At 46.4% G+C, this 22500-nt stretch overlaps 1 protein-coding gene across 2 annotated transcripts in view; it reads right to left on the reverse strand.

The window, feature by feature from the left end:
* Positions 1-22500, reverse strand: part of LOC124621902 (potassium channel KOR2-like) — a 40819-nt gene that overhangs the window by 7674 nt on the left and 10645 nt on the right. For both annotated transcript variants that reach the window (XM_047147410.1, XM_047147401.1), the window contains exon 2: positions 18397-18970. In XM_047147410.1, coding sequence (XP_047003366.1) covers positions 18397-18959 — 563 coding nt within the window. In that variant the 5' untranslated portion in view covers positions 18960-18970. The remainder of the gene's footprint in view (positions 1-18396; positions 18971-22500) is intronic.

Consider the following 22500-nt stretch of genomic DNA (forward strand, 5'->3'; position numbering starts at 1 on the left):
GATAGACTGCGGCTCTCGCGGTCGCCGCGCTGCAGCAGACCTTTGACCTGGAAGGTGCCGGGAAGGGGCATCCCGGGAGAGGCGCCCTTGACCGGCAGACGCCGAAGGAGTGGGACACTTCTCCGGCTGGGGAGGGGGAGCGGCGCCCAGAGGAGAAGGTGTGAGAGCCGCAGGGGAGGGGGGAAGGAGAGGGGTCCGGGACGGGGGTAAGGAAGGGGGAGGAAGGGATGAAGATGTAACCAAGGCGTAACTAGATGTGATGGACACAGGGTGCAATCGTGCATATTTCTTACGGGCCTCTGTGTAGCTTAAACGATCAAGAGACTTATACTCCTGTATCTTTTTTTCTTTCTTATAGACCGGGCAATCTGCTGAACGTGGAGAATGACTACCATGACAATTTACACATACAGGAGGGGGAACACAGGGACTCTTCTCATGGAGTGGACGTCCACAGTCACCACAGAGAGGGTCCTGGGTACAGCGAGAAGACATGTGGCCAAAACGCAAGCACTTAAAACACCGCATAGGAGGTGGGATGTACGGCTTCACATCACAGCGATAGACCATAATCTTAACTTTCTCAGGAAGGGTATCCCCTTCAAAGGCCAGGATAAAGGCACCAGTATCAATACGATTATCTTTAGGACCCTTCTGAACACGCCGAACAAAGTGAACACCCCGCCGTCCGAGATTGTCCCGAAGTTCCTCATCAGTTTGAAGGATGAGGTCTCTGTGAAAAATCACACCTTGTACCATATTTAGAGACTGGTGAGGGGTAATGGACACGGGAATTGTGCCAAGATGGGTACAGGCACGAAGGGCCGCAGATTGGGCAGCCGAAGCAGTTTTTATCAGTAATGAACCCGACCGCATCTTGCTCAGGGAGTCCACTTCGCCGAACTTGTCTTCAATGTGTTCCACAAAGAATAAAGGTTTGACACCGGTGAAAGTATCTCCATCAGTCCTGGTGCAAACTAGATAACGGGGGAAAGGTTTTGCCCCTAGACGACGGGCCTGACCCTCCTCCCAGGGGGTAGCCACGGAAGGGAAGGCCGAAGGGGCAAGAGAAGCAGCACTTGAGGAATCAGTACCACGCAGAGAGACGGCCGCAGAAGAGCGGCCAGAGGTTTGGACCCTTATGCGTTTCATAGCGTCCGCCCTGATACCACCCACTCCGATCAGGGGCTCTCCTCACGGGCGCCACCCAGCCACAGCAAAGGCCGTCAGGCACGGCGGCCATTGCCGGGAGTTCCGATGCTCCAGGATGACGAGCAACCACTCCAAGGCATGCATGAGGAGGTCACAGCTCAGGTATCAGAAGTGTGATCCCTGTGTGTTCAGGGGGCTCAACCAAAAGGGTACATAGCGACCCCACCACACGGGCTGGCTACCTTGCTGGCTATGCACCCTAGCATCAGACAACGACGTAGAAGAAAAGGTGGAATATACTAGGAGGGCACACGTCGGAGACACTAGGTAAGGTGCTCTTCCCCAAATGGCTCACACTACGGAAGAGAAATTTTGGAATGGAGGTCAAACCCCAGAGGGGGACCAAGGAATGCCAAGAGGAGGAGATGATTACGCAACAAAGCCAGAGTGTAAAACCAACAGAACCAGGAGGATAGCGGGGGCCAACATAAGCAAGGACACCAATAGAGGGAGAGGAGAGGGCGAGGGGAAAGGGGTATGGAGGGGAAAGGAGGGGAAGGGAAAGGAAATGCAGCCCGGGAGAGAAAGAAGGCTGCAATGGCTTGGGGCCCCGTGCTCGCCATGCACGTATCCACGAAAGAGTTGTGGACCCCCTGGGGGGGAGAGATGTTTAATCATCTGAATGTGGATCCAATCCAGTCCAGGAGCTGTGTCGAGGCAATGTGCAAGGGCGCTGAGGAGCTCCCACTCTCTAAATGGGGCGTTACAGTGTTCACTATGGCTTCTAGTAGACGAGAGGACTTTCCCTTCCATCACCCATTTGAGGGCGTGAAATTCTGAGGGTAATTCTCCGCTGCAGAGGCTCGAGCATAGTGCTCAGCGAAGTGCTTGGCAATCCATTTTGCGTCGGTAAGTAACACGGACATCGACGGTAACGCCAGGGATACCTGTTGGGGTCTGCTACCCAAAAACACGTCTGATCTTCATCCAGACCTGGGAAGTTGACGTATGGAACCCAATGGTCGAGACGTACCTCTCCCAACACTCCTGTTTCCAAAGCAGGCGAACGCAGACATGGAACCATTTATAAGCCCTTAGGTGCTCGAGATATGTGTGAAGCTTATGTCGCTGTAGAGCCTGCCTACGCTCTTTAATGGCCTCGGCAATTTCTGGCAACCACCAAGGTACTGTCTTTCGCCGGGGGGCACCCTAAGGAGCTAGGGATCGCGTTTTCAGCCGCAGAAACGATCGTTCTAGTGACTTGCTCAACGATCACATCGTTGGTAGCATGTGGAGGAAATTCAATGGCGATAAAAGAGGTGAAAGTTTCCCAGTCTGCCTTTCTTAGAGTCCATGTGCATGACGCCAAGTGAGTGACAGGAAGATGGGGAAATGGTCACTAGAACAAGTCATTATAGACTTTCCAGTGGACTGATGGGAGAAGTCCTGGGCTGCAAAGTAATAAATTAATGGCCAAATAAGTGCCATGAACCACACTAAAATGTGTGGGAGCCCTGGTATTTAGGAGGCAGAGGTCGAGCTGAGACAGTAAACATTCGACCTCTCTACCTTGGCCAGTAAGCATGGTGCCACCCCATAAGGGATTATGGGCATTAAAATCTCCCAAAGGTAGTAGAGGTTTAGGGAGTTGTTGAATCAGTGCAGCCAAGATGTTCAGGGGTACCACACCATCTTGAGGATGATATACATTACAGACAGTTATTTCCATTGTTGTCCTTATCCTGACAGCCACAGCTTCAAGAGGAGTGTGAAGGGGCACAGGTTCACTACATACTGAGTTCACGACATAGAAGCAAACTCCACCTGACCCTCTATTATATTCACTATTGTTCTTGTAATATCCCTATAGCCGCAAAGGGTAGGGATCCACATTGCCAGGAACCAGGTTTCCTGGAGGGCAGTGAAGAAAGCAAGTGTAAGGTTTAAACAGTTCCTGTAGCTCAGCCAGGTGGTTGAAAAAACAATGGCAATTCCACTGGAGGATGACGTTATCGTGAGGCAGGGAAGGCATGGAACGCCCAATGAGCCAGTTTACGCCTCAGGGTCACCTGCTGCCACTTAGTTCCTGAGCAGTCTTTATCCATAGTATCTGAGAGCCCAGCAAGATCTAGGTCCTCAGTGGATGCCAGAATCTCCACCTCACCCTCAAATGCAGAGCTTTTAAGTAGTGGTGGTGTGGGTGACACCGCCGCAATTTCCTTGTTCTTGGGGGGTCTTGCTTTTTGATTTTTCTCACTGCTCTTTGGGTTTCTCTGACTAGGAGGGCTTCTTTGATTCGGCCTCCAGGACTGAGGAAGATCGTGAAGCCCTACAACCAGCTGCTTTTGGGTTCTCCAGCCACTGGTGGGTGTCATCTTTTCTACTAGTAGAAAACTGGGGAGGTAGTGAGCCAAGAGACGCCTTCCTACTGAAAGAAGCTGACGAAGACTTACGCATCTCTAACTGAGAAGTGGGGACGAACGTCCAATATGGTTGGAGGGGGGGGGGGGAGGCAGCGCTCCCAAGGTAGGTGGTGTGCGAGCAACAGGGAGGGAAAAGACCCCCCCCCCCACTGTCAAGGGGGCAGGAGTAGTCTTATCGCTCTGAGAGCCAACTGGAATTGACTGAACAGATGGGGCTAAAACTGTTCTTGTAGTGGTTCAAATGGCTCTGAGCACTATGGGACTCAACTGCTGTGGTCATAAGTCCCCTAGAACTTAGAACTACTTAAACCTAAGTAACCTAAGGACATCACACACATCCATGCCTGAGGCAGGATTCGAACCTGCGACCGTAGCGGTCGTGCGGTTCCAGACTGTAGCGCCTTTAACCGCTCGGCCACTCCGGCCGGCTTGTTCTCGTAGTGGCGGTGTAAGATGTCTGAGGTACAGAATGTACGTGGTCAAATTTCCTCTTAGCCTCTGTGTAGATCAGTCGGTCCAGGATCTTTTATTGTATGATTTGCCATTCCTTCTGGAGAATCCTGCAGTGTGGTGAGCAAGGGGAATGGTGATCTCTGCAGTTGACACAGATGAGAGGTGGGGCACATGAAGTATTGGGATGTGATGGACGTCCCCAGTCACAACAATACCCTGGACCATATTTAAGCTCTTATGGTGCGTGATACAACCACAGACACTCCCAGCTTGTCACAGGCGAGTAGTGCCTGTGACTGGGCATAGGGAGCTGTTTTTACCAAGACTGAGCCCGATCGCCTTTCCCTCCACCTCCCCAAACTTGTCCTCTAAATGTTCCACAAAAAACAGAGGCTTCAACGACATGAAGGATGCCCCACGAACCCTCGTAGATATGAGGTATTGGGGGAGTAAGATTCGCTGCCATCCTTAGCCTGACACTCCTCCCATGGTGTGGCCAGGGAAGGGGACGATTTGGGGGTCATACGTTTTTGCATTATAATTAGACCTTGACCGCTTAGAGACTGCTGGCGTTGCGTCGCCAGCAAGAGATGGAGTAGTACGCTTCATGGCATGTCATCCGCCCTGATGCCACCCAGTCTGACCAGAGGCCCTCCCAACGGGCGGCACCCTGCCACAACAAAGGCCACCTGGCGGGATGGCCATTGCTCAGAGTCCCAATGACCTAGAGTGACAGGCATCTACCTCTTGGCATACATGGGGAGTTAACGGCACAGGCATCAGCAGAGCAATCCCTGTGTGGTCAGGGGGCTACAACCAACAGGGTACATGGCGAACCACCACAGCAGACTGGCTACCATGCTGGATATCAGATACAAACAAGCATACTAGTCCATTATCATCGTCAGTGCAGGAATCAGTACTGCACAGGGGATGGAGGAAAACGCACCCAGGAGGGTGACCTAGCCCAACAGCTAGAGAATGAAAGGAAGTGTAGATCCATATCGATGAAGGATGTGGGAGGACAGCACATAATGGACATGATGCATCGTGTAAGGCGCCCTTTTCGAATTGGCGCGCTCTTAGGGAAAATTTAGGAGAATGGAGGTGAAGCCCGACACGGGAGCATCGCGTAAAGGCCAAAACGTGACACTCCTTTTCGTTGCCTCTTGTGACAGGCAGGAATACCTCAGGCCTAATCTAAGCCCTGGACCAGCATGAGGGCAAATGAACTAAGCAATTTATTCAGAATGACTGGCAATATGGCACCACAAAATGTTTTTTAACACACCGTACTTTTACACTTAAGTATGTGCCCAAACTGCTTATCTTCCACTGCAACATACATCAGTGGTCACTGTTCGAGATACATACGAACAGGTGAAAGTATATTGAATGGAACGCTGTTGCATATGTGGCAAATCGACACTACATATAGCCTCGCGTAGTTGTGGCTTCATGATAGACTGCATGTTTCGGTGCTTCCTATAGAAAGAAATCAAGAGGAAGCAAAACTACAGACCTGGTTAGCAATTGTACCACAGAATTACGTCCTATTCGATAGCCAGGGAATTTTTGTCGGTATTTGCCCTACAACAAGGGAAGAATGAGCTGGGTAGCCGTCGTGTTGTCACCACATACACTGTCGCTTATCCAGTGATATCTCTTCCAGATAAACAGATATAATGTTCCGAACACAGTGTGCATACATATATCCACTGAACATTTCTGGGCTGAAGCAAAGACCCACACATGAGTTACTACGATGCTCCACCATAGGTTTACGCTTCTCAGTCTTTGTTCTTGTAGCTGACGAAGCATGGGTGGATTTTCAGCTGCCCATTATTACATTTTCATCACTATGGTTCGTAAACCTTGCTTTATCGCTAAATGGCACACTTTGTGTTGTTGTCCCGCAAGAGTAAACCAACAAAACTGTAAACAGTACTACTTCCGGAATGACGTCCACCGAATGCCTGATGTAGTGACAGGTAATAAAGCTGGAATTTACGTCGAACGGGAATGACACTCCCGTAGCTGATCCCACACTTCTCGACAATACCTCGCGTGCCACCTTCGATGTATGGAAGTAAAACTTCTTCTCACTGGTGTTCATCTCTGCGTGAAAGTAACGTCGAAGCAGAAATGATTTGCCGACTGACGACACAGTTCCTGCTACTTCTGCCGTGCAGACCAGTACACGGTCGGGATGCTCGATACAACGACGTAGCCTGGCGTGAGCGTGTTTACAATGCAAAAGCCGATTCCAGCCGACTTGCCTTTCCTTTTTAAAATATTTCTCGGATTCTTCTGCGAGGAGTTTGAGCTTCAACATTAAGTAATATTATATTACTGTACTCTTCTTCTAAATCGCTTTCGGATGCAGTTAAAAACGTATATCATTCCATTAAAGAAAGTAAAAAAAATATTCTTCCTTCAATATCTCGATCGATAAGATAGTTAAAGCTCCTTATCACGTACCGAAGTACATGCCACTTGGGGTATAACTAATTGTCGAATAACATTTTGATATTTGAAATCATTCGCGAAATAAAACGGGTGTTACGTCTTACGTGACTCGTGCTGTGTGTGTGTGTGTGTGTGTGTGTGACGGGGGGGGGGGGGGGCACTTGCAAATTAGCTCACATTCACACATACATGTGCAGCCACCAAAAGATGCATACACTACAAAATGTTTGAGCACAGTTTAACATTCGCCTAACCAAGCCTACACCCCTGTACATGCATGCACACATTGACACACTTTTTAACTACATTCTTTTGGCTATCATCTGTCTGAAGGTGTCGGAGAAACCGGTATCTCAGAGTAAATTATTATTTAATGCACTTTGGTGAACTACCATTACATGAGGGGCATTCAGTAAGTAATGTAACAGTTTTCTCCGCTAATTTCGGTTGAACAAATGCTCAATTTGTCGTGGAACAGAGGAATATTCGTGCTTCAGCCCTTACAATTTCATGACGTTCCGATAGAAGGTGGCGTTATTCATAGTCTTCAAAATGGCGTCTGTAACGGAGGTGCGTTCGAAACAGAGTTGTCACTGAGTTCCTTTTAGTGGAAAACCAGAGCTTCGCAGAGCATCTTAGGTACTTACAAAGTGCCTACGAAGACCGGGCAGTAAACAAAAGTGCGCTGAGTTGTTGGACGAGCCACCTGTCGTCGCAATAAGTTCGCCTGTCTGGTCTCCCGCTTGCCGGACGGCCGCACACAGCTGTGACTGCTGCAGTGTTGGAAATACGGATACCCTCATTCCAGATGATCGACAGATCACAAAGACCTCGGTGCACAGCTGCAAGACTGTTGATACCGCTGACACACCAGTTGCGGTACTCATAGGTGTGTGTCCGTTGGGTTCCCCGCCGCCTATCAGAAGACCACGAAGAGCAACGAGGGACCATCCGTGCGAAATTACTTGTGCGTTACGAGGCTGATAGTGACAAGTTTTCGTCGAACATCGTCACAGGCGATGAAACGTGGGTTCATCACTTCGAATCGGAAGCGAAGCATCAGTCCATAGAGTGGTACCATACCACCTCTCCTGCAAAGTGAAAGATCAAAGCCGCACCCTAAACTCGTAAAGTCATGGTGACGGACTTCCGCGATTCTGAAGTGTTACACTGTTTGATGTCCTCTTTCATAGTGCAGCGATCAACTCTGAAGCATATTGTGCTAACCTCGGGAAATTCTTCAGGGACACAAAAATGCATACAAGCTCTTCCTCCTCCTCCTCGACAACGTAAGGCCTCACACGAGCTGACACACTGGACAGGGGCTCATAGAACTGCATTGCACTATTCTTCCTCATCCACTCTACAGCCCGGGTCTCCCACCTTTCCACTTCCATCTCTTAGGCACAATAAACGAGGATCTCTGTGAGAAGCAGTACATGGACGATGGGGAGGTTGTTGATGCAGCAAGAAACTGACTCCAATGTCGACCAGAAGAGTGATACCATGTGAGCATACAGACCCTCCCAGTAAGGTGGCTTAAGGCCATCGCACTGTACGGAGGTTATGGTGAAAAAGAGGGTTCAGTAGCCATAAGAATGGGAAATAATATGGTGTACTGGAATTCTGAATAAAACCAACCTGCATTTAGAAAAAAGAAGAGTTGCAATACATACTGAACGCCCTTCATATCTATTCCTGCAAGCCTGCCTCAGCTTCCTGAACACAATATACAGGGTGAAGTGAAATTCGCGCATTCGGGCTTCGCAGCGCAACTCATATGCCAGCGATAAAAAAAAGATATCTCACAAAATTTCATACGGCGAGTACATCCGGCAGAAAAAGGACGTTCAAGAGTGGCAATTTGGCAACACTGTAACCACATGTATGGTAAGTATCTTTGTGAGCACACAGTCCTCCTACTGTACGACTGATGCAGTGGACAGTCTTTTTGGTTAGCATGCAGCAGGTCGATGGTTCGATACTGGGTTTAGGCCTGTGTTTTTTATTTGGTAAATGTAGTGCAGTTGGTACGGTATCTGGCATCTTAATCGTCAACAGCGATTGCAGCGGGTCCTCTAGAAAACACTTGAACTTACGTACTACAATCTTAGAAATTGAAGGTTGGTCAGCTTTCAAAGAAGCCCTTTTCATGTCATGGAATTGCACAACTACCTCATCCACTAGATGCGAAACCTGTTTTCTTCGTATCCTCCTTCAGTGTTCCCAGAGATTAGTAGCAACTATTATTCTTGCCTCGTTCAAGTCCTTACATTTAGTTAGGGCCTTATGTTACCAATAGGACTACCAATGTGTTTTGCTAGGACCTCACATTATTATATCCGCTTGTATAGAGAAGCTATAGAGATCTACAAGAACGAAAATAATTTTAATAAAAAAAGGAAGATTAAAACTAGAGAAGATACGGTGGTCGACTTTTTACCAACGAAGTGACAATAGATTATCTGTAATCGAGAGAGACGTGGTACTAGCCAGAGATAGTTTTAAAGCCGAAAGCACGTGATGAGTGGTAGCGCCATCCAAGCGCTCTATATAAGCGGGACCCCCAGCGCCTAGCAGCCAGTCGCCGACTCACCTCGGAAGATGCCCGCAGTAGGCAACGAAGCGTCAGGAAGGAGAAGTACTTTTATATACGGACCACGGCAATTCAGCCCGGAAGTTTTAAATAATGTTATCTGGCTAGGTTCTCATTTCTGTTACTATATTTGTCAGTACCGGATGGTCACTGGATGTTTTAGCCTGTTGTAGACTTGTGGACACTCCCACGCTAAACTTGTGGTTTGCGAGCCGTCTGTAGTGTACGGGTCAGGTCATAAATGAGCCAAATTTGAAAGAGATCACACTGATTTAGAATTGAGAACCAAATATTCAGTTATTTTATTGCCGATTGTAATTGTAATCTGTGGAAATTTTGAACCCTACTTATGACTGATTTCTTTGTTAAATCTTTCCATTCTGCTTTAAGTGTCTTGTTAATTACTCATATACCTTGTAAGATAGCCCTTCAGGCCTGTTTCAAAACTGACTTTTCAAAACTAACTTTTCAAATACTAGTTAATTGTTTTAATTGCATTTCTTAATTGGTCCTTCAGGTTGGTATTTCTTACAATCAACCCTTCAGGAGTTATCCGTTGTTACTTGATTTTTAAAAAAAAAAAAAAAAAAAATCAGCCGTTCAGGTGGTATTCGTTGCGGCAGTGATATTTTTTTTAAAAAAACCCTTCAGGCGTTAATGGTTGTTGCTTTTTTTTTTAAAAAATCAGCCCTTCTGGGGTTTTGCTTTGGGATTTCTTTTATTTCAGTCTTAGTTTGTTTTCTATATTAGTCCTTCAGGCTGTGGGTGAAAAATTTTATCAGGCTATGTTGTTACCAGTGTTTTTATGGCTATTTGCTTTTTTGATAGTAGAGGTGTCATGCATGAAGAATTTGTTCCTATAGGACAGATTGTCAGCTAAGAGTTTGTAAATACATCCATCAAAGTATCAGGAAAGGTGTGAATTAAGTGAGACTAGACGTAGCAGACAAGTGGATGATGCACCATGAAAACGCCCCATGTCACACAGCCACTTGAAGGCACTGCTTTTGTTCCACAGCCCCCATATCCACCGGATCTGAAATGTCCTGACTTTTCTTTCCCATAAATTGAAAAATATCTTAAAAGCACTCATTTCGGGACTCTGACGAACATTCAAATAAATGTGACCGACATGTAAAATGTCTTAGCATTTGAAGCCTATCTGCGCTGCTAACAAGACTGGAAACAACGACTCCGCTGGTGAATAACTGCCGGAGGGAATTACTTTGAAGGGCACAATACTTTTGACAAAAATAAAAGCTTTGGTAGCCAAAAGAAGTCGTCTCGTTGCTTTTCTCATACACCTCGTATGGTGGTATTTATTAAAACTAAAAATGAGGAAAACCACCAAGATAATCAGGGAAGCCGCCTCTAAAGTTGCAGATCCACAAAATGAGAAACTAATAAGAGACAGCATTCGTTCTACTAAGAACGTCTGAACAGGGTATGTGGTCCATATACAGGACTGCAAAACATTAGTCGAACATGAGAATTTAAAAACTCAGGTCAACTGTGAGCCACTGTAGAAAAATAGCCCGTCGGTCACCCTTTACGAAATTCCTACTAGCATGCCCAATTACAGATGTATACGAGCTAATTTTTGATAGAGAAATGGGTAGAGAAAATGTTAATGATTTTTCCCTTTCATTTATGAAACGCGTCAGAGGAAAAGCCACGTTACATTACGTGGCATAAGTGTCTACTCTTATGAGAAAGAGATTGGTTGAACAACGGAAGTCTCCTGCAGTATCTGTTGACCATTACTTTATGATAATTACACGTCTGAAGTCCTTTGGTTATGGACGTGTGTATGTTCTGTATTTCGGCTAAGATAATATGTGGGACCTGTGGGAAAAAGACAGTGAAGGAAGTCTGGGTGTCTGCCTACCCTGCAAAAAGCAGGGGAAAACGCACACTGAACAATAGGATTTGTCTTACTTAACAAATGCTATTGACAATACTGACAGAGGACAGACTACTTAGAATTACACTAACTTAGTACTCCGTCCACGAATGAACTAGCAGATACAGAAAATACTGGACTCAAATCTAGGAAGCGTATATCGCCATCTAAGCTATTAAGAGAAGAACTACTGGCTGTAAATTTAAAAAGGCCTTGCACGTGCTTAGCAAAAAGACAGCTGTTTGACGTCGCCATTCAGACAGACAGCTCTGCTGAAATGCCATCTCTTTCTGTCAACTGAAAACAAACGCTGGACGCTGCCACCCAAAGTGATTAATCCTATATCTTTGTAGAAGTATAAAACACAAATAGACCCTCAACGTTTGTATGATAGCTATAGTGATACGTTAAGTTTCTCTGGAATAGAGAAGCTGGTTACTCTTCACACATCTTAAGGCATCTAGTGCGTGTGTGCCACCCAAGTGAGATTTCGTTATCTTCACTTTCCCCGAATTCAGTCAAAAACCACGACTCTTCCATCTTGCACAGGCAAGCGTAACGCACTCAGCCAAAACGCATGCAAAAAAGAGGAATCTGATTTACAAACAGATATCCATCTTTTGATTTGCAGCTCCTTGTATTGGCCGTGTTTGCAGTTAAAATTTTTGGGATTTGAGATCCGCCAGTTACGCAAAACAACCGTTTTTCTCTGTACCCAAACACGTTTTGGCACTACTGTGCCATCATCAGTGGGTTTTCGTTTTTATTTATTCTTTAAATTTGGTGAGCATGAATTTTCTTGACCACTTGTGTTAATTATTACAGGTAGCTTGTCATGTTTTCGTGTGGCAAGTACTTCCATTCTCCGCATCGTAACAAGCTACCTGTAATAATTAACAGAAAAGTGGTCCTTAAAATTCATGCTCACCAAATTTAAAGAATAAATAAAGACGAAAACCCACTGATGATGGCACAGTGGTGCCGAAACATGTTTGGGTACTGAGATAAACGGTGTTTTGCGTAACTGGTGGACCTCAAATCCCCCCCCCCCCCCCCCCCCCCCCGCCCCAAAAAAAAAAAAAAAAAAAAATTACACAAATCTTATCACATATCAACGCATGGCATTTGATCATAGAAAGTCATGTCTGTGTTGTTTCTTTCATACTCACTCACAACCCAGCAATCAGTCGTTACGATCACCACAATTTAACACAAAGAGCATCCTGACGCTGCTACACCAATTACAGAAGCCTACGGAAGAACAGAAATTCAATGAGTGCAGGAAGCGCTCTCTGCACCAAGGAAGAATCTCCAACACGCCTAAACAGCGTAAACCATGACGAAGAGGAGATCCTCAATGGCAGCTGTAGTAGTTCCCAACAGGTGATCAGAAGTCACGAAACTCCGTCAGTTGTATGAAGATCATGCCGTAATAGTGCAAGATATTAACGCAGATACCAGTGTATTTACTCTCACCATGTACTTTCAGTAATGAAATATTTACACACATTGAAAAGCTAACGCACACATTTCAGACACGTTATGTCAAGCTAATTGTAACTGTTCTTCAAGCAGATGCTAAATCTGTGTCGTGTCGCAGTGCAACACTATGTGATAGGGGCCATGAATTACAGAGGCTGTTCTCGAGCTGCAGTTTTACACCGATGAGCCAAAACATTATGACCACAAGTTTAACAGCGTGTTGTTCGACTTTTCAAAGACAGTACAACAGAGATTCTGATTGCCATGGCTTCTACAAGTCATTGAAGTACGAGGGTAATCCCAAAGGTAAGGTCTCTATTTTTTTTTATAAATGCAGAACTATGTTCGTGTGGCAGTTGGTCACACTGTTATGAAGGGTGCTTCACGCGCTATGTGTAAACATGCACACGTCGCTCTGAGGGGCTCAGTCTTGGCTTGGCAGCCGTTGAGAATAGAGCTCCCGTTTGATGTTACCGCCAAGTGGGAATTGCGCGCAATTATACGGTTTTTGAACGCAAAGGGCACTGCACCGATTGAAATCCATTGCCAATTGACGGAAGTGTACGGTGAGTTGTGTATGGATGTCATAAATGTTCGTAAGAGGTGTAGAGTGTTTGCAGCTGGTCAGTCCGAAATTCACGAACAGAGGAGCGGGAGACCATCAATTTCTGAGGAGACCGTGTTGAAGGTTGAGCAAAGCGTGCGTGAAGATCGGCGGATCACACTGGATCATCTCTGCATGTTGGTTCCTGAGGTTTCCCGAAGCACCGCTCACCGAATTTTAACGGAAAAATTGAACTACAGGAAGGTGTGCGCAAGATGGGTGCGACGCATGCTGACTGAGGACCACATGTGGCAACGAGTCGATGCCTTCCGCGCATTTCTTCACCGCCTTGCAGCCGAACAGGACAACTATATGGACTCAAAGTGACGAAACGTGGGCATACCACTTTACACCTGAGACCAAGCAACAATAACGCCAGTGGCGGCATTCTTCTTCGCCAAAGCCGCGGAAGTTCAAGCAAACGCTGTCTGCCGGTAAAGTCATGACAACCGTTTTTTGGGATCGGAAAGGGGTATTGTTGGTCGACTTTATGGTCACTCGGACTACAATTAACGCTGACAGGCACTGTGAGACTTTTAAGAAACTCATACGGGCAATTGAGAACCGGCGAACTCATTCTCCATGACAACGCTCGCCCACACATCGCTCGACAAATCGTTGCCCTCTTGCAACAGTTTCAGTGGAACAATCACCCACCCACCCTATAGTCCTCACTTGGCGCCCAGTGACTATCATCTGTTCCCTAGGTTAAAAGAACATTTGGCCGGAAAGCGATTCAGCTCCGATGACGAGGTGAGAGAAGAGATTCATAACTTTCTGAACAGCACGGTGGCGGGGCATACAAAAACTGCCACAGCGTCTACAAAAATGCATCGGTAGAAATGGTGATTATATCGAAAAATAGCTCAATGTTTGAGCTGTAGACTGATATAAACCACTGTACATATAAACAGGTCTATGTACATATAAAAATTAGGAGACCTTACTTTTGGGATTACCCTCGTATGTGGCACCAGATGTCTACGCCCAGGTGAAGCAATTCCTGCAAAGCAAGAGACAGCTGTCTACTGGCACACAGCTGGCTCCCGATGTGTGTTCCAATGGATACATGACAGGCACATTATCTGGACAAGACAGTGTTATTTCACTGTAGCACGATTCTGACTTTGCAACACAGACGGTTATCCTGCTGGAAGATGTCATTACCTGAGGGTGAGACTTCAAGCATGAAGCGATGCAGGTGGTCCGTAATGTTCAAGTATTTCACAGCCATCATGATGCATTTTATTACCATCACAAATCTAGTGGAAGCCCAACTCAATCTACTTCTTAACACAAGGCATCTGTGGTTCAGTGCACGTTTCGTGTCTGGATGTCAGAGTAAGGACCCAACCATCGACCTGTTGTAACAAGAAATGCGATTTATTCGACAGGCCATATGTTTCTATTGGTCCGCGGTGAATACTCTGTGATGCTGTGCCATCTGCAATCTTAACTGACTATGTCGTTTGGTGAACACAGGAATATGTAGGGGTCATGTGACGTGGAGATCCATGTTCGACGATGGCCTTTGAACGATGTGCTCCGAAACACTTGTGCCTGCACCAGCACTGTGTCGTCAGACCTACCACAGATCGCTACCTGTCTAGAGTTACACAGGAGGGATCCTCCAACCTCTACGTTTCTTGAAGATACCAAGTCGTCCAAAACCATACAGCCTACTCCTCGTTTCACCATCCTTCGACCACTTTCCATAGGTGCTCACGACAGAAGTAGGCGAACAGGCGACCACCTTCGCCTTCTCAGAGATTCCCGTTTGCAGCCGCAGTGCCACAACAATGGGCCCTTTGTCAAAAAGGCTTGTATCAGTGGATTTGCGCATTTGGGGCCCGAATCTTCGCTATAATGGCTTCCCTATCATCTCTGTTCCGCTGAAATTCTTCTCTTACTTCGCCACATGCCCGCTACAGCATCAGGAGGCATTCAACCTAATAGTGGGCTGCGGACATAATGTTTTGAGTCATCAGTGTATGTGCACAATCATCCAGGAAATACACCTACTTACCAGAACAGGGCGTGAGAAATCTCCAATGTAGACGTTACACTTACGAGTGTCTCAGCTTTTAGGTATGTTCATTGGGAAGTCACCTCACGACAGAGAACTAGCGATTATAATCTGATTAATTACTGATTTACTACTAAGGCCTTCAGAGTGATTTACAATTCAAGACGGTAAAAAAACAAACTTCACAAAGAAAACTGGGACCTTCTGTGGACTGGGTCGGTTCCCCACCCTTAAGAGACCCCAGAGACCATGTTGGCGAAAATGCCTTCGAATTAGACTCGGTCTGGGATGCGATAAGGACTCTTACACTGAGGATTCCATTCAAACTAGCACCGTGATGTAGTGGATATGACACTAAACTGTTGCATGAAGGGTCGTATGTTCAAAACTCACCTGGACTGTAGAATTTTAATTTCTATATTCGGTGCGAGTACATTCTACAAGTATCCACAAATGTCATGAATCATTGTACTGGAATGTTCTGTAGCTGTGTATTACTGTTTGTGTTCTGGCTGGAGGCAGTTCGCTGCACGCCCTTTTATGTGCAAGTGCTGAATAAACATTCGTTAAGTGAAGTTAGTGTTCGTCATTAATTTAATAACACCTTCGTCTAAGTGACATTCTGGTGGAGACGTTGGGTATTGGAACTTACGATAGCGCACGTTATCGACGACAGAGGCTCCAATCAGGCCACGACAGAGCCGCCGTTTACGTGGTGAGAAACCTCAGTTCGAGCCATATTCAACACATCGCAGTCTATCGGAGACAGAAGAAGACGAGGACGTTAGGATGACAGCAACTGTGTGCCACCCCATGAGACATCCTTCCGGGTTCTCTGGTGACGATGGCCAAGATCCAAACAAGTGGCAGAGGGTATATGAGCGTATAGCCTATTTTAACAAATGGGATGGCACCGTGTGTTTGGCTAACGTATTTTTCTACTTGGAGGGCACTGCCAAGCAATGGTATGAGAACAACGTGGAGAAGTTCACAAGCTGGGAAGTATTGCGGACGGAACTGCGCAAGTATTTCGGCAAAACAACGACAGACGTGCAAGGCTGAAGATAAGCTTAAGTTCAGGGCACAGCATCCAAGAGAAACTACAGCATCTTACCTTCAAGACGTCTTGGAGCAGTGTAAAATAGCGGATGTTAGACTGAAGGAGGAATATAAGGTTGCACATCTCATGAAGGGTATTGCTGAGGACATGTATCAAGCCCTACTCCTGAAGGAGGTTCCGACAGCTGACGACTTCATAAAATGGTGACAGTATATCGAGACAATGCATCAAAAAGAATTACACGCAAGAAGTTTGAACGGCTTCCAAACGTCGAATCGATGTCTGTGATTCACAAGTGTTCTTCGTCAGATAGTGAGAGAGGAAGTTCAGGAGGCACTTTGATTGCATGGAGAGCAAAGAACCCAAACTCTTCAAGATGTAAGGGAGGAAGTGGAACGGACATTGAACCCTATCTCTTGTCCATTACCCTTTGAAACGGTGAAAAAGTCGAGACCCAGGCGGAGTCACATTCCTACAATATAACATGAGCAACCTGTCTGGGCTAAGTTAGTGGCATTCACTGGAAGGTTATTACTAGCACCATAGAAAACTTCATGCAAGACAGGGGTGCCGAGGTTTGTCATCTGCTTCTGTACACAGCATCACTGTTACAGAAATGAGTATCTACTACAGCACCATTACTAGGTCACTCCCTAACAGAGAAATGTGGTAAGAAGACCCAGTATTGTGTGGACGCTGCTCAAAGCTTCGGTGTTGCTGTGATGTCATGAGGGTGTTGTGGGTGAACACAGAGCATATGAGCGTATGTGCTTACAGTACCTTGCCTACTAGATATCTGCTGTATGTAACATGACTCTTTGGAGCTTGATGTAAAATTCCCCCTGTACCGATCAGGGTTAACAAAATAATTTAACTACGAAAACTGATGGGATACAGTAAGAAAATAGAAACAAATAATGCAACAGGCAAAGTTGTAAGACTATCCTGCACAGTGGTAGGCGCACTGAGGCAGGATGTATGATATTTTGAATACATTGAAAAGTGCATCGTGATCGTAAGTAGAAAGTGCTATCACCAACTCATGGCTTCCCACATTTGTTGGCTTCCCATGAGATGTTTGTTGATGCTGGGGCTGGCAGAAGCAACGCTGCTCACAGATGCAGAGTTTCACCTGCCTGCTCAAAGGTGTCCACCTGGCTGTTGAATGTGTACTGTGAGACGTGGAACTGAGTGAAGGGAAGAAGTCTGAATTTGCGACATGTCACCATTTACATCAGGGCATGACAAGCTGTAGATACATTGCTGCTCTCATTGTCTCATACTGCGGCATACTGTTATGTTCCTGGTGCTAGTGAGGAGCGACATACTCTTCATTTTCGACTTCTCGTTATCCAGCTTAACACCAGTCAGAAGTATCTCATCAGTAGCAACTGTGACGCCAAACTACTAGATGCAATTTTCGGCGAGAGGGTTGTGATGAGCTATACATCAGGCACAAAAAATCCCAAACACTCGCCTGCTCGTGTACAGTCTCCAGAGGTTACTGTGCGTTTCCCTGCTGGGTAGCACACCTGTGTACTCACAACAAGAACGTCTCCTGCTCAGAACACAGTAAACATAACTTTTTTTCTCAGAACAGGCATAATGCCAAAACCCACATACACATATCGTTTAAATGAACTAGCGACTGCAAGTATTGATGAATTGCTTAGAGATCAAAGCAGTTCTTGAAGTTATAAAATATTTGGCTCTTCCAAAGATTTTGTTAGCTTATTTATCTCGTAACAAACATTTCAGTTTGTAGATCTGTTGTACCAGTCACGAAAAGACAACAAAAGGTTTGTGAGCTATCACCAGATAAATTTTGTAGTCTTCACTGAAGGTATATTTCCCAGCGCAAACACATCTACTTAATTCAATGGTAAACATTGTAGGATTACAAAAACACACACAAAACACACACACACAAAACACACACACACAAAACACACACACACAAAACACACACACACACACACAAAACCACACAAAACACACACACACACACAAAACACACACACACAAAACACACACACACACACACACACACACACAAAACACACACACACACACAAAACACACACACACACAAAACACACACACACACAAAACACACACACACACAAAACACACACACACACACACACACAACACGCACACAACACGCACACAACACACCTAGCGCTGGAAAACACAGATTAGCATCTTGCTCTTATGCTTGTGCTTACCTGATTTTTGTCGGTGGCTGCCCGAGTAGCCAACACACTTCGACCACATCCTTGGGCTGGTTGTGCACAGCATCGGCCCAACCCTGAGTGGCCAGCACCTGGAAGTTGGCCTTTATGAAGGCGACGGCGGCTTTCGTGAGGCTGGGGCATGTGTGCCTGACAGCGAGCACTGCTGTGGCAGCCGCTGACTCTACAGTCAGCAGAGAAGCCAGCTGCTGCTCACACTCTGTCTTCAATCCCGACAAATCGTATTTGTCTGCTGCTGCCAGAACTTGGGGAGTCATGCTGGACGGATGTGGAGTCCTCAGTGTGTGGCAGTAGGCCAGTAGCTCTCTTAGCACCGGACCCTCCACGTCTGTTATGGTGACCTCATTGCTGCTGGACTCCAGCGTGTCGTGGCTGAACATTGCGCTGAAGACGGGGCTCCTCGCTGCCAGGACGGCCCTGCGCGCCATCAGCAGCGTCTCTCCTGCCACGAGAGTCACCATGGGGCCCTCCCCAGCGTCCAGTAAGGGGTCTAGGTCGACAGCTGCAGTTTCCTCAACCTTGGTAACGGATTCCATTGCGGGTGATTCTGGAACACAGCGTTACTGATCACCCCTTTGATCTCACACAGCGCTCTCAGTAATTATATGACGCACAGAGACACCTGTGTGAAGCAACAGTTCGTAATATTTCTACTTTACATGTAAATTACGACACCCTGATATTCTTGCTGTATCAGACAGACGCCATAAGTGAATAACTGCAGTTCTTAGGTAACCAGTACCAATATTTCCTTAACAGTTTGAACACTTCTTTTGCCCAAAATGTATCCCATTTCTTTAGTTTCTATCTACATTTCAGTCTCTATCGAACACTGAATCTTCCAAAATGGTGTACTGGCACAATACCGATAAGTGTAATATATTGATTATTCCTAGCTACTGAGGTGTTATCTTGAAGCTGTGAGAATAGAGGACAGGCACTCCAAGGCGCGAAAGCAGAGACGATGCTGAGGGCAGAGAAACTAGGAAAGATATTATTACATGAAGTAGACCGTAAGGGAAGTGCTTTGCGAAAATGCAGACGCTCCCAGAAGCAGTCCCAGGGCGCTAGTTACTCTTCAAGGAATTAACATGTAACTTCATATGTCGTCTACATGCTGTGGTAGGTTGCCACCGTAGCACTTACTAGCGGTAAAGAGAGCTTGATACCAACCCTGAGAACAGCAGCGTCAAAAGGCTCACAAGGGTTAGAAAGACAGCGAAAACGCCAAAAAACTGTTGGCCTAACAGTCCCTGCTCCGGGGAAACCGAGGGGCGGGGCTAAATGACGTATAACAACAATGTTGCAAGCCTCATTTTGCAAAGCAATTACGTTTACCTTTCAGCTGAACAATTTTGATACCAAATACGGACTTAGGTAGTGCAACTGCATTAACATCCCCGCCTTAGGAGCAGTAGGGAGGACCTAACTAAACCGTGATTGGAAGACACTTGCAAGAGACTTGTGGGATTAGCTGGTTGGCTCTAAGTGCGAAAAACAGTGCCCCCACGCGTTCCGTCTTGCTCCGGGTAAGTCTGCTCTCTCACTTGGAGTGCCTCAGTGAACAGTGTCACATTCAGTATGCTTTGTTTTGCCGCTAAGTTGTTGCCTTGAGATGCTGCTTGAGTTTGCTACTGTGGTTAGCATCTATTCTAGGACTTGTGCACTGGCTTCTGTTGTAAATTGTTATTCATGCTTTTTCTAACCCTAGAACTAGCCTCCAGTGTGTTAGTCCTGTCTGGAATAAACAACTGTTTCAAAACCCTTTGTCCAAGAGTTTCCACAACGAGTTCCCTATCATGTCTAACAAACTACATTTCCAGTAAATGCCTGCACCAGTATTGGCTCAGATAGAAGAAAACAATCAAATGCCTTCACTGTGAATTGTCCTCTTGCCTTCTGCTCTGTACCGCTCGGGAGCGCAGACTGACAACCCCTTTTCTCCCGCTCCCATTTATGTCAGGACACGACATAAGGTCGGAAGTTACCACACAGTCCACTCAAATTAACGTGATCACAGTCTATGTTGATATCAATGTGCAGTGTGCAACGTCCATTCACAGGTTGCACAGGGTACCACTATCACAGATTGTCAGGGGACACACAAGACATTGCAGACTTTGTCGTAATGTGGAAAGAGAGCAATTTATCTGAATATCAAACTCGCATTATAATTAGCTTTCAGGGCAATTGAGGAAGGATTTCAGGACAGCTATGTTCGTCAACTATTTGTGGGCCGCTGTATTCAGAGTGTACCATGCATGACAAAAAATGGCTCTGAGCACTATGGGACTTAACACCTGAGGTCATCAGTCCACTAGAACTTAGAACTACTTAAATCTAACTAACCTAAGGACATCACACACATCAATGCGCCTAGAACCGCTCGGCCACAGCGGGCGGCACCATGAATGACAAAACGGCACTATCCAAAAGTGGCGCCAATGCTACTGCGTTGCACCATATATGACAGGGATTAACGACGGCTGCAGAATTGTGTCCGGGGCAATAAACGTGTAACAGGTGAGCAACTGACTACCCGACCGTTTAGTGAACGTTGCTGCGTATGGGCCAGAGCATCAGGTGCCTGGCCCATGTAACCAAGCTGACTACCGTTCAGGGGAGACGAAGGCTGCAATTTGCACGCCAATAGCGCAAGTGAAAGTCCGTAAAGTGGCGACAGGTGAACTTTTCAGATTAATTACGTTTTGCGCCCCATCAGACTGAAGCAAACGCCCTGCAAGGATGGTCTGAACAGTCCAGACTGGACGACGGAGGGTTATGGTTTGGCGAATGTTTTCGTGTCATTTTCTGGATGGTACTCTCATTCTGGATGGCACACTGGATAAATGGAAGTATGCCTCTCTCCCTCTTAATCATGTCTTCACTTACATGCAGTTTCGTTTCCTTGGCATGCTACACTATGTGTCCGGACACGCCCAAATACATACTTTTTCCAATTAGGTCCACTATGCTGCCACCTACTGCCAGTTACTCCATATCAGCGACCTCAGTATCCATTAGACATTGTGAGAGCAGAATGGGGCGCTCCGCGGAACTCACATACATCGAACGTGGTCAGGTGATAGGGTGTCACTTGTGTCATACATCCGTACGGGAGATTTCCACACTCCCGAACATCCCTAGGCCCACTGTTTCCGAAGTGATAGTGAAGTCAAAACGTGAAAACATACGTACAGCACAAAAGCATACAAGCCCACCTCGTCTGCTGAATGATAGAGACTGCCGACAATTGAAGAGGGTCGTAATTTGTAATAGGCTGACATCTATCCAGACTATCACAAAGGAATTCCAAACTGCATTAGGATCCATTGCAAGTACTATGACAGTTAGGCGGGAGGTGAGTAAACTTGGATCTCATGGTCGAGCAGCTGCTCATAAGCCACACATTCTGGTAAATGGCAGACGACGCCTCGCTTGGTGTACGGAGCGTGAACATTGGACGATTGAACAGTGGAGAAACGTTGTGTGGAGTGACGAATCACGGTACACAACGTGGCGATCCGATGGCGGGGAGTCGGTATGGCGAATGCCAGCTGAACGTCATCTGCAAGTGTGTGTAGTGCCAACAGTAGAATTCGAAGTCGGTGGTCTTACGGTGGGGTCGTGTTTTTCATGAGGGGGCTTGCACCCCTTGTTGTTTAGCGTGGCACTATCACAACACAGGTCTGCATTGATATTTTAAGCAAATTATTGCTTCCCACTGTCGAAGAGCTATTCGGGGATGGTGATTGCATCTTTCAACAGGACCAATCACCTGTTCTTAACGCTCAGCCTGCGGCGGAGTGGCTACACGACAATAACATCTCTGTAATGGACTGGCCTGCACAGAGTCATGACTTGAATCCTATAGAACACCTCTGGGGTGTTTTGGGAAGCCGACTTCGTACCAGGCCTCACCGAACAACATCGATATCTCTCCTCAGTGCAGCACTCCGTGAAGAATTGGCTGCCATGCCCCAAGAAACCTTTCAGCACCTAATTGAACGTATGCCTGCGAGAGTGGAAGCTGTCATCAAGAATAAGGGTGGGCCAACACCATATTGAATTCCAGCA

Source organism: Schistocerca americana, chromosome 1, assembly GCF_021461395.2.
Source record: "Schistocerca americana isolate TAMUIC-IGC-003095 chromosome 1, iqSchAmer2.1, whole genome shotgun sequence".
NCBI classification, from domain to species: domain Eukaryota; kingdom Metazoa; phylum Arthropoda; class Insecta; order Orthoptera; family Acrididae; genus Schistocerca; species Schistocerca americana.